This window comes from Dipodomys spectabilis, unplaced genomic scaffold (genome assembly GCF_019054845.1).
Source record: "Dipodomys spectabilis isolate Male_0828 unplaced genomic scaffold, ASM1905484v1 ptg000094l, whole genome shotgun sequence".
Classification (NCBI taxonomy): domain Eukaryota; kingdom Metazoa; phylum Chordata; class Mammalia; order Rodentia; family Heteromyidae; genus Dipodomys; species Dipodomys spectabilis.
This window is the reverse complement of record NW_024870771.1, coordinates 5,293,939-5,306,411: the sequence shown is the minus strand read 5'-3', so window position 1 is coordinate 5,306,411 and position 12,473 is coordinate 5,293,939. Positions and strand designations below refer to the sequence as shown.

At 57.3% G+C, this 12,473-nt stretch overlaps 1 protein-coding gene across 1 annotated transcript in view; it reads left to right on the top strand.

Moving 5' to 3' along the window:
- The first annotated feature begins 258 nt into the window (after positions 1 to 258).
- Hs6st1 (heparan sulfate 6-O-sulfotransferase 1) overlaps positions 259 to 12,473 on the top strand; it is a 35,267-nt gene continuing 23,052 nt past the window's right edge. The window contains exon 1 of the mRNA XM_042685234.1: positions 259 to 838. Within this exon, the coding sequence (XP_042541168.1) occupies positions 312 to 838 (527 nt within the window). The 5' untranslated portion in view covers positions 259 to 311. The remainder of the gene's footprint in view (positions 839 to 12,473) is intronic.

The following is a 12,473-nucleotide window of genomic DNA, read 5'->3' as shown; positions in this document are numbered from 1 at the left end:
CGGAGCTCGGCGGGCCAGCGTCGGGGCCGCCGGGGGACGCGGGCTGGGGTCGGGCCGAGCAGGGGCCCCGCCGGAGGTCGGGCCGGGAGTCCGACCTGGGCGAGGAGCAGCCATGGCGCCGCGGAGGGCCAGGGCCCGCGCCACCGCGGGCAGCCTGGGCGCCGAGTAGCCGGGTCGGGCCGGAGCGCGGGCGGGCGGGCGGCGGCGGCGGCGGCGGAGGAGGCGGCGGCGGCGGAGGAGGCGGCGGCGGAGGCAGCCGCGCCCTCCCAGGCCCCGGTGCCCCGCGCCCGGGCCGCCGGCGATGGTGACACATGCGGCGGCGGCGCGCCGGCGGCAGGACCATGGTTGAGCGCGCCAGCAAGTTCGTGCTGGTGGTGGCGGGCTCGGCTTGCTTCATGCTCATCCTGTACCAGTACGCGGGCCCGGGGCTGAGCCTGGGCGCGCCCGGCGGCCGCGCGCCGCCCGACGACCTGGACCTCTTCCCCACGCCCGACCCGCACTACGAGAAGAAGTACTACTTCCCGGTGCGCGAGCTGGAGCGCTCGCTGCGCTTCGACATGAAGGGCGACGACGTGATCGTCTTCCTGCACATCCAGAAGACCGGCGGCACCACCTTCGGTCGCCACCTCGTGCAGAACGTGCGCCTCGAGGTCCCCTGCGACTGCCGCCCGGGCCAGAAGAAGTGCACCTGCTACCGGCCCAACCGCCGCGAGACCTGGCTCTTCTCGCGCTTCTCCACCGGCTGGAGCTGCGGGTTGCACGCCGACTGGACCGAACTCACTAACTGCGTGCCCGGCGTCCTGGACCGCCGCGACCCCGCCGCGCTGCGCACGCCCAGGTGAGCGCCTGCCGCGGGGGTGGCGGGGTCCCCGGGTGCCGCTGCGCTCCCGAGCCGGGGCTGCGGGGTCCCCGGGTGCCGCTGTGCCCCCTGAGCCGGGGCCGCGCTCCCACTGGACGGTGCCGAGCCGCCTCTATCCGCCCCCCCCCCGGCTCGCCGCGGGGCTCCCGCAGCTGCCACCCCTGCCCTTTGACCTCCCTTTCACCCTCTCTTCTCTGGCTTTTGCCCCCTCAGTGCCTGGACATCTCCTGGGGCGCCTTCCTCCGCCCTGTTGGTGGCCCCACTGAGGGTGCGCCGCCGGCCGCCGTGAGGCCAGTCTGGGGTTTAAAGGTCCACGCTGGTCCGTGTAGCCCCGCGCGTCGCTCCTTGGGCGTGGAAATGGGCTATGAGTGCGAGCGCAGCCCACCAGAGTATTCACTTCCGCGGGTCCTGGCTAGCACCCGGAGTGGGGAGAGACGGGAGGTCGGCGTGGTGTGGGGGCCCAGCCCGCGCGGGTGCCGGCCAACCGGCCTCCAGGGAAGGGGAGCGGCCGCGGGGCCGGGCGGGCGCGCCGGTGTGTGCAGGTAGAACAAAGGCCTTGTGTGACCCAGAGCTGGGGGCGGGGAGAAGGCTCACTACACGTCCTCCCCAGCCTCGAGAGAGAAGTGGAACAAAAGCCTGCGGGGTGGGGGGGGTGAGTGAGGTACTTTCCCGGGGAACCCACCATTGAGGCTAGGGCAGCCGGAGCTCGTGGGCAGCCTTGCGGCATTTCTGTGTCCCCCATGTCTAAGTAGCTGGCGGAGGCTGGACTGACCTGCAAGCGCACGGGGTGCTGGGGCAGGGCCTCCACACACGCGGTAAGAGACCTCAGGGTGCCTGGGGTTCTACATTTCAAGTTAGGATTGTTTTTGTCCTGTCTTGTGGTTCTCCTGTTGTCCTGTGGGTGTCCTGCAGGGTGCCCAGCAGGACCTTCTCCAGAGTGTCGGGGCTGAGAAGAGGCAAGAGTGAGGTCTTCCTCCCTGTCTTTTGTCTCCCATATTTGCGTTAGAACTGAGCTTTACAGGCAGGCAGGGCACCTCTGTGAGAGGGATTTTTGTTGGCACCCGCAGAAAGGTATGGGCGGGTGCTCAGGTAGATTGGAGGGTTCACCGCCATCCAGCCAGCTTAGAGCTGACCAGCTGTTCCTGGTCCGTGCCACTGCTTCCCTGCCTGCGCAGCCTCCAATTTGTCTTTTCCCATCGTCTTTCTCGGGCTGTCAGAAAATAGGGATCCTGACTGGAGTCTGGAGAATACATCCACTCTCTTCTCATCATCTTTCTCACTAGAGTTGGGAGGATATAGCCACATTCCCCGGCCCCAGCAACTCCCAGCCTAGGAAGAAGTGTTCTGAGACAACTTGATGGTTCAAGCCACTGCCAGGCCAGGGCCTGCACCACACACATGCGTGTTCCTGGCACGCGATTCACCCCATGCTCCTGCCTTACTCTAGATGAAGCTGGGCCTGGCCATGGCCGCCAGCCTTCCTTCATCAACCAGAGCTCTAGATTGTGGATGCCCCGCACTGACAGATACTACCAGGCCAGAAGGGTGCTTCCCTGCCTGTAGGATTCTTGAGGGAGAGAGCACCAGGCCTGTAAAAGAAACTGTAGGGAAGAGAAGTTCAGCCTGCTCTTGGGGCTGAAAGGGATTGAGGTTTTGAAGTCAGCCTGTCTAGCAGTCCGACCTAGCTTGCAGATTGCAGAGTGCTTTTGTGGCAGCCCTTGAGTTCCTGAAAGTGAAGGGGCCCTCAGTCCCCACCCTGGAGTTTGTCTCCTAGAGCAGAATTTTGGACCAGAAATGAGAAGAACAGGGGAGGCAGGTGACCCCAGAGCTGCTTGGGAAAGCCCCTGCCTGGGGAGGCCGCATGGTCAGCTGGCAGTGCCGTGTGGACCACCAGTCCCTCAGACTGGAAGTGGCTGGCTCAGCAGCCACAGGCTAGGTGGGGGCAGGCCTTTGGAGCCCTCGGGATGCCCTCTGCTGTGCCACTCTGCAGGTGGCAGTGGGTGCCTGCCTGTCACTCATCTTCCCCTCTTCCGCCTCCCTCTGATCCAGCACCAATCCAAGAGATTGCTCTGGTGCAAAGCTAGCTCAGGAGGTCAAGGGAAGGGTGGCTTTGTGCTTTTATGGCTTGGCTGCACTCAGGACCACCTGCTGAGTGCTCCCCCCCCCCTCACTGCTCCCAGTGGGGAGCCAGGCCTTGGTGCTGCAAAGTTAGAGGTCACTGCACCCATTTGTCCAGGGACCCAACCACTCATGGAGGGGGCAGTGCCCACAGGGGCAGGGTGACTACTGTCAGAAGGCACCTGGTGTTGAGATTCAGATGTCACCCTTGCTGTCCTGTCTTGCCCTTCCGGGGCCTTGTGTGTGTGTTGGAATAACTGCAAGGCTGGGAAGCGAGGAAGGCTGGACCAGGCTTTATGCAGCTTTAAGGCAGCACTCCCCCCCCCCTCCCATCCCCACCTCCCCAGGGCCACCAGTGAGGCTAGATTCGTTCTCCCTGCCTAAGAGTGCACTCCTGGAACCTTCCCCGTCCCCATCCCCGTCCCTACCCCCCCCCCCCCACACACACACACACACACTCTTCTGGTGCCAGTGTGCACAGTATTTAGAGACTCCGGGGAGGGGAGTCTTGAGTGTGGGCTTCTCTCAGCTTCCAGCTAGGGCACATGTGCCTGGGGCCACTCTGAGCTACCACCTTCCTGGAATGTCTTGGGTACTTCTAGCAACAATTAGTGCATCCTGCCCTCCAGCAGGAGCAGACATGTGAGCACAGCGTTAGGTCAATGTGGTCCTGTGTCGGTTACAGTGGCCGTTTGCTTGCTGGCGGCCGCTGAGGTACCTTTGCCGGATGTGTCCATCTAGAGGTGGCAGCCAGAGAAGCGGCTGATACTAAGGCCATTTGAGTCAGGGTCTGTCAGCAGCTATACTTAGGTGTGCACACCCGGAGCATGAGCCTGACCAGGCATCCAGCCTGTGAGCCATCCCTGCTGGCTTTGGTCTTGGACATGCCTGCTCCTGGCTCAGAGAGCCCTTTCCTGGTGCACACAACCATCCCCCCACTCCACCCCCGTGGGCTCCACAGCCACTGGTCACTATGGGCTTCCTCGGTAGGGTGTCTGGGAGGTTTGGCTGCCATGGTGGGAGTATAGCCAGCAGTCCTGAATGTGGAGTGCCCTGAAGTCCATTCCTGGATCTGGTCGGGAGGGAAGGGGAGGGGCCAGCATGCTGGCAATGGGGCCTTGGGTCTTTTCTCTCCCAGCGCTCCCTTTGTTGTGGTGTTGATTGATTGTAGTGACGAGGAAGTGTGAGGGAGAAAACTCCCTGAGCACAGTGGTTCCTCTTAAATCAGACTGTGGTGTAAATTACATCCTGGGAATCTCCCAAGTCATTAAAACATAGCCTTGGAGGGGCTGCCCTCATGCCCCGCTGAGGGTCTGTGGTTAGGGCCTGAACATTGAGCGTCCAAGGCTCCTGCTGTTTGGCTCCTGCAAGGATCGTGGACATCCTGGGTGCAGATACTTTGCATAGCTCTGCTTTCCCTTAGACATTCCTAGGAGCTCTGGATGCTAGCTCATTCTAAACCTAACTCTGGAAGCTTCACGCAGGTGTTCCTCCCTGAGGAGGCTGCTGTAGCCTTCTTTCTCAGCAGCACCCTGTTAATTTATTGTGGGCTTTAAAACATTTGCTTTCTCAAGTCAGGAAGAAGTATCTCTCTTGTGGTTTTTATTACAAGACCCTGCCCCACTCATGGCCATTAGGATGACCCAGCACTGTGAAATAGAGGCGGGGGGGGGGGGGGGGGGGGGAGGGGACGCGGGGGGGGGGCGGGGAGACAGCCCTCCACGCCCCCTTAAGGCAAGTGTGTGAAGCTTGGCCCACATTTTCCAGAAAGGGAAGTAAGGTCCAGAGACATGGTAGAACTTGCAGAGTACCTGAGCCTGGAGGGCTGGGAGCCAGCACATGGACCTCCATTCAAACAAGCCTACACACCTCTAGCCCTCTCTACTGTGCCCCTACTAGGGGTAGGGACAACTGTCACTGGTGAGACTGGCCACCACAGGACTCAGAATGTGTAGGCTTACCCAAGCCTGACATCTGCACAATTTCATACAAACCTGCAGAACATCTGGCAGCTACCTGAGGTCAGCAGTAAGGCCGTGTTCTCTTGGCTTGGAAAGGGAGCAGCAGTGAAGTCTGCAGGTAGTCACAGAGACCCACCTGGGGCAGCACCTTGAAGCCCCCTGTAGTCTTCAGGCTAGGAACTGCCTGCCAGCTCTGCCGCCTTGCCTGAGAAAGACCAGCTGCACTAGTCAACACTTTGAGCACGTGGCCAGAGTGGGTCTGGGCAGGCCTGACCTCTTGTCCCTGCTCTGGTGTGTGTGCTCTGCCGGGAGGCGGGAAAACAGGGAACCCCCCAAAGCAGTTCCCTCTGTTGTCCCTCACGTTAGACTGAAGCCTGGTATGAGGGACTGTGGAGGTGTTCCAGGTAGGGGAAGACCCAGAGCCAACTAATTTTACCACAGGAGGTGTCCTTTGCGGAGCACTTACTGAGGGGGGTGGGGATAACCAGAGCGAGCCAGCATTGGACTGCTGCACAGTGCTGTCCAGGCATGCTCCCCACCACTGGCATGTGGGACTAGTACCTCTGCCCCCTTGAGAGCACCCATCAGCTTGTGCACTGCACTTGAAATTGTTGTTTCAACTATTGCTCCTGCCTCTGAGAAGGGAACTTCCCTTCCCAGTAAGATTTTGTTGACTGCTTTTGCCTGCTTCCCTCCCTCCCTCCTTCCCTCCCTCCCTCCCTCTCCCTCTCTCTCTCTCTCTCTCTCTCTCTCTCTCTCTCTCTCTCTCTCTCCTTCTCTCCCTTCCTGTCTTTTTCCTCCCCCCCCCCCCCCCCCCGTACTTGTGCTTGAGCTCATATCTGGGCACTGCCCTTAGCTTTTTCATTCAAGACACTCTGCCACTTGAGCCACAGCTGCACTTCCAGCTTTGGGGGTCAGGGGTGAGCAGTGGTGTTAATTGAAGATAAGACTCACACAGACTTCTGCCTAGGCTGGCTTCGAACCTTGACCCCCAGATCTCAGCTTCCTGAATAGCTAGAATTACAGATATGAGCCACCAGTGCCTGGTGCTTTTGTTGTTCTTTTGGAAGGGGGAGTATGTTATGCTGAACTAAAGTTCTGAGCCCTGGGAGAGAGGTCAGGAGGCTGCCCAAGTCACAGTGAGATGCAAGCGTGAACAGAAGTCTTTCACGCATGGGGTTTTGCAGAATGACTAGGCATTCAGATGAGACACAACCCTATGGAGCCATAGTTAGGGTTCAGGTGTATCTCCTGAGCCCACAGGTGGTCACAAGTATGAATGGGAGCAAATGGTGGCCCTGAGGACAAGACAGTGTGAGTGGGGAAGTGTGGTGTCCCATCTGCCTTTGAATACAGGTGTGCCACAGAATTATAAGTCACCTGGCATTGTGACTTTTGTTCATCCTAGATAAAATGTGTTGTGATGTCCTGAGTCTCAAAGGTACAATGGGCCATCATTTTGGAAAAACATGGCACATCTGTCCCCACACACTGGAGTAAAATGTTGACCCCTGGCTTCCCTCCACAGTGGACACTGTTCAGACATTATGGACACCTACCCCAGCCTCAGCATGAGTCTGGAACGTGGCAGAACCCAGCCTGAGCAGTTCTTCCCACTATCTCTGGCAGTACCCAGGAGGCTCCTCAGCATTCCAGACCAGCCTGCCCAGACCCCTGCTGAGGCTTCCTCAGGGCAGGTGAACCATGTGGAGGCTCCACTCTGGGGGAATGACATACCAGATTCCACCAGCCATCACAGTGGCTGTCAGGCTGTCTCCATGTGGACAGGGGAATCCCCTCACTTCCTCCCTACCTCTGTGGGTATGTATTAGGATAAGATCCTTCTAGAAAGCCTGTCCAAGCAAAAAAGAGGAGCTCTGACTCAGCCTCCCTCCTGACTGGAACTGGTGTGGCTCATAGGCTTAGGTAAGCATGAAAAACCCTAGTGGCACCATCTCCAAAATGAGATATCTGTCTGCCATTTGGTTCTACGGAGTACTCATAGATACCTGGGACTTACTTGTACCTTCAGCCCCAGATGTTAAACGTGTTAGGAGAGCCATACCACTTGTAACCTCTTGGATTTCACAATCGGACAAGGGGACGGACTCCTGGGCTGTCAGCTGTGTGTGGTGCTGAGAGGGGCGGTGGTGGTGCAGGGCATTGGGCTAGTCCTTCGGTGAGAAATGGCAAGAGGAAGCACCTGCAGCTCTACATCTGGGCCATCTGCGAGAGACCCCAGCCAGCCTCTGTTTGTTTACGAGAACGTTAAAAGGCCAACAGAACAAATCAGTAATTGGCAAGATGGTAACTAGATGATTAAAGTGCTGTTGTTAATGGTTTACAGAGCTGTTGTATCCACAGAGGTCAGTTGGACAACCCTGCTGGTCATGGGGAGCAGCTGCTATTCCCTCTATAGGGCTTACTGGGGAGCAGCAGGCCTAGGCCTTCTCCCTGCCTGGGTAGGTCCCTCCTCCAGCAGACAGGGTCCTGTTTTCTGGAGTGTCCTCCAGGTATCAGCACTGCTATGGGATGTGCATACTACAGCTGGGGCGCGGGAGGTGGGGAGTCTCTTCCTCATCCTGAGCCGTGCCAGCGTCCATGCCCACTAGACCAGAGAGCTTTGCTGTGTTCTCCCTAGATCTCCAGAAGATAGTGCATGTGGGTCCTGTCTCATCCCTTAGTGCCTGGAGTAGGAGAACTAAAGGGTGAGGAGAGGAAGGGGTCACAGTGCCATCCAATGGAGGGCTTGGTCCTTGGGGATCCTTGGATTCTCCCCCTCCTTTCCTCCCCTCCCTCTCCTCACTCCTCACTGATATCTACAGGGGACATAGAAAGCCTCATGAATATCTGGGTCTGGTGCTGAAGCCGCTGTGCACCCACCCTATCCCTGTGCTTGGCATTTCATGTGTTTCCTGCATCACTTATACTTTAAGTTACACCTTCACCGTGGAGGTTTGTCTCGCTTAAACCATGCACAGGGCTGTTTTGATGTTGCAAACTTTATGGAACCTGTATCAAACCATACTTAACCTCCTGCAACCTGCTGTCTTCGCTCAGCCTGTTTCTGAGATATATCTGTGCTAGTCCATGACATGCATATTTAATCCGTCTGCTGCCAGATAGCCGTGTCTAGACACAGGTCCTTTCCAGCCTCTTTGTTCTGACAGCAGCAGGCAATGGGTTGCTCTGTGGCTGTCACAGTCCAGGGGTGGTGACAGTGCCTAGGCAAAGTCCTGTGTGTCTCTAGCAGTGGTCAGAGTATGTCCTGGCAGTAGTCCAAAGTGTCCCCAGCCTGCCATGGGTTTAGCCCACAGACTTGGGTATTTTCCATGCAGCAGCTGTGAGATAGGACTGCTGTGTGCTTTGTGTATACTCTCACAGTGCTTGGTCAGATCTTACGTATTGACTGACCATTGACCTTGCCCTCCTCAACCCACCTGGGTTTTTACCTACCTACAGGATTGTCCTTTCCCTTTGGGTTAGCAGCATTCCTTGTGTGTCCCAGTGCCTAGTTTCACAGGTAATCTGCCAAGGAGGTGTCTGTTCCCACATGTCTATCCACTCTGGCTTGGCCTGTGCACCAAGTAGAGACCTGGGATGAGCACACCCTGTGCTCGGTCCAGCACCATGTACACCTGTAGGAGAGGGGACGGTATGATGACCCTCTGGTTCCTTATCTAGAAACCAAAAGACTGATAAGGTAATAGGTGGGTGTTAGCCACTGTCTCTCAGCATCATGGACACCCAGGGCCTTCCTCAGAGGTGTTCAGTGGTGCCTAGGTTGCAGCTGCCTGAGCTGAGCCCAGAAAGTCCAGATGTGCCTGCAGGGCCTCCTGCCATCAACCTCATTTATTAGGGTCCCTGTGCAGTTGGTTGGAATGAGTGGATAGTTGGATCATGCTCTCCCTGCTGTTGCAGTCCATGGGTGACTGGGAACATCTCTCCTCCAAAGCGTAAGTGCTGGAAATCCTTCTCTGGAGCTCTGGTGACCTTGGGAAATAAACACCTGCTGGCAGTGAGGGCCGGAGCTTCTGTGTTTGCCTCACTACAGGAGAGGCAGGCCAGCCTTCCTTTCCAGGAAGGAGCCTGGGGTATGGCACAGGACCTCCCTGAATTCCGCCTCCTCTGGGAAATGTTAGCCACAGTGTGACCAAGTGTCACAGTTCACAGAGGGAAGGTGCCTAAGAATAGCATTACGGGGAAGTCTGGAGGTTTCTGGTAGCACCTGGAAGGAGAAGCCTTGCCCAGGCACTGGAGTAGGGGAGGGCTGATGAGAACAAAGGCCTATACTGGTGGGCCACAGCCCAGGCTGAGGCCCCCCTCATGTCCTCTGCAGCCCCCTGGGGCTGGGCAGGGCTCTGGGGCACTTCCTGTCCCATCTCTCCAGGACTGGGCAGGGCTCCAGGACACTTCCTGTCCCACCTCTCCAGACCAGGCACTGGTTTTGCTCACAGTCCAGCCCTCCTCCTGAACCCTGAAAATGTTCAGAGCCTCCCATCAAACCTTAGGCCTCCTATGGGGGCCTGGTGGGAGGCTGGGGCCTATGAGGAGTTTGTTCCTTTGCTTTTTTGGAAGCTGGACTGGCAACATGACCAGCAGGAAACTCACTTTTATAAGGAATAACTGGTATTTGGCCCTGTGGGTAGAAGGCGGGAGTGGAATCAGGGGCATATTTCCCCACACACTCAGAGCTCTCGAGCAACTAGTTGAGAGAGAACCTAGGTGGGTGACATGCTGGTAGACCAGAGGTGGCCTGATGGGTGGCAGAGCCCTCGGCTCTACAGAGGATCACTGTGTCACTAGGGCCCACCCAGTCCAGAGCGAGACCATTCTCAAAAGGGTCGAGTATGGTGGTTGGTGTGGCCACTGGTGGCCCCAGGAGGTGGCTCCCTTTGTTCTCCAGAGGAGGGCAGGTGGGTAGATGGGAAAATGTCTTACACGATTAAGTAGACTGTAGTGTTTCTCAATAAGCAGTCTACAAGCTGGAAGTCCAGTCCAGACCTGAAGGCCTCTGGTCCAGGTTGTGATTCCTGGTTCGAGGCTGCTGATGCCCTGCTGGCTTCTGAGCAGGCACCACTGCTGCTCCGCCTGGTAGTTCCAAGCAGGCCCAGGCAGTCTTCATAGTGCCTGCCCACACGGAAGGTGTCTATCCTGTTCATTCCACCAGCTTGGATGCCAGTCTTTTCCCAAACACACCAGCCATCTGGGCAGCCCTTCCCGTGGTCGAGTTGACATCTGAAGATAGCCACCACAGCGCTATTTGAGTGGACCATGTGCTAGAAGCAGGGGCAAGTACCTGAGCTGGATGGTCAGAGTGCACTCGCCAAAGGCAACCTGGGCACCCATTTTCCATCAGGATAATCAGCAGGCAGCTGCTTGGCAGAGCTGGCTGCATGGGCCTACTGTGTCCTGCAGAGCTTGGTGGCTGATGGTGTTTGTAGGAGTCACCTTCAGAGGCTCCTCTTGCTTGCCCTGGATGCAGAGGTGGCCATAGGAGACAGAGGGGTACAGAAAGCCAGGCCTAACAGAGCCCACCCTGCCTAGGACTGTATGTAGGGCAGAGAGGATGGCTCCCTGGATGGAGAAGCCACTTTTTCCTGTATGCTCCTTCCTCCCTCTGCCGTACTCCTCAGCCTGCAGAACAGGACTCGACATCTCAAGCTTCAGTGAGCTTAAGGGCAGGTGTCTGCAAGTGGAGCAGGTCAGGAGGGCACAGGGCGAGGCATACACAGGTGTGTCCCAGACTTGGGGACAACACAACTCTTCCCTTTATGAGTAAGTACTGCCAAGAGTTGACATACAGTCCTGTCTGCTCTGAAGGTTGTGGGCAAGTTAGCCCTATTTCTTTCTTTCTAGAGCAGCATCTCTCCATGGGGTGGCCCACAGAAGCCCTGCACAGCCTGGCTAGGATAATGGCACAAAACCAAACATCAGGAAGGGGCATCCCAAGTGCTGCCCCGGGGGGTTGGAGGGAGGGAGCTAGGGGAGCCAGCCAGAGGCACATACACACACAGGCTCCCTGACCTTGGCCTCCAGGGCAGTGTCTGCAAACCCTGGGTCTGACAGCTCAGCATTTGGTCAATGGGTAGAGGCCCCAGGCCCAATGCCCTTTCTTCCTAGGCCTCTGAGACAGCCCCGGTGTGGAGTGCCACCCTGGCTGGAGCTCTGTTGTACACAGCAACAACTGCTTCTATGTGCAGGTGTGGTGGGCATTTCTTTTTTCTTTCTTTTTTTTTTTTTCTTTGTTTTTGTTTTGGGTCTGGTCGTGAGGCCTGAACTCTGGGCCTGGGCACTGTCCCTCAGCTCTTCAGCTCAAGGCTAGCACTCTACCGCTTGAGCCACAGCGCCACTTCCGGCTTTTTTCTTTTTGCTTATGTGGTGCTGAGGAATTGAACCCAGGGCCTCAGGCATGCAAGGCAAGCACTCTACCACTGAGACATCTTCCCAGCCCCTGTGGTGGGCATTTCTCAAGACAGGGCTCAGAGCTTTCTCTGGAGGCCCAGTCCTCTGCTTTCCTTATTACTCTTCTACCCAGCGAGACTTCATGTGCTGTTGAGACCATAGTGGTACAGGCCAGCGTGGTACCTCTTGCTCCATCAGCCCCATTGCCCTCATAGGAGCTCCGAGGATCTCATAGCTGTCATTTCCAGCAGTGGCCTGGGCTCCAGCAGGCACTGTCAGCCACAGGCCTCACCGGTACACACATCCCCAAAGGCAAAAGATGCAGGGACTCCAGGGCTGGCCAGAGCGGCACAGGACGTGCTCACACGCCTTTACCTCACACCACATGTGCACACTCACTCGTGCATATATACCCAGCAGCAGCAGCAGCGCGTGCTTCGGAGCCAGCAGTGACTCAGAAACATTCTGGAACAAAAATCCATTTTTCCTTACAAGTGGTTGGCACTTGGAGGCATTTCCTCTTGTTTGAAATTCCTTCCCACTGGTGCCTGCTAGAGCTGAGCAGTTTTCCTGATGGTGGCTGTGCTGCTCCTGCATCCTGAGCCCTCGGAATGTGGCCAGGATGTGGGAGGAAATGCTTTTCATGGGTGATCTGTCACTGTAGACAGGGAGGCAGCCTGTAGTCAAACACCCACAGAGGTAGCTGTTCAGAGGCCTTAGCTGAGGGGAGCCTTAGGGTGTCCCAAACACCCAGGAACCCAGACTCCAGGTAACATGGCCTTTAGTCTCTTTCCTCTTGTGGTCCCAGGAGCAGGGGCATGGGCTGTGATGCTGCCAGCAGCGCTCTTTCTTAGGCAGCATGGTGGGTGGGTTATCATATCTGCTCTTGATAGGTAGCCTATCTTGGAAAAGACAAGGACCCAGACTGGATCAGGATGAGAGATGGGTTGGTCTAGTGTGGGGTAGATCCTGAGCCTCTGCTCTGAAGGACAAACCTGTAATGACCACCCCAGACTTTTCCTGTTGAGGTGGCTTTGGGTGTGAGTATGGGGCTCAGGGTGTGATGGATAATGATGGCAGAATGCCAAGCCTCAGCTGGGACACCCCCTTTTTCCCCAGTTATGTTAAGC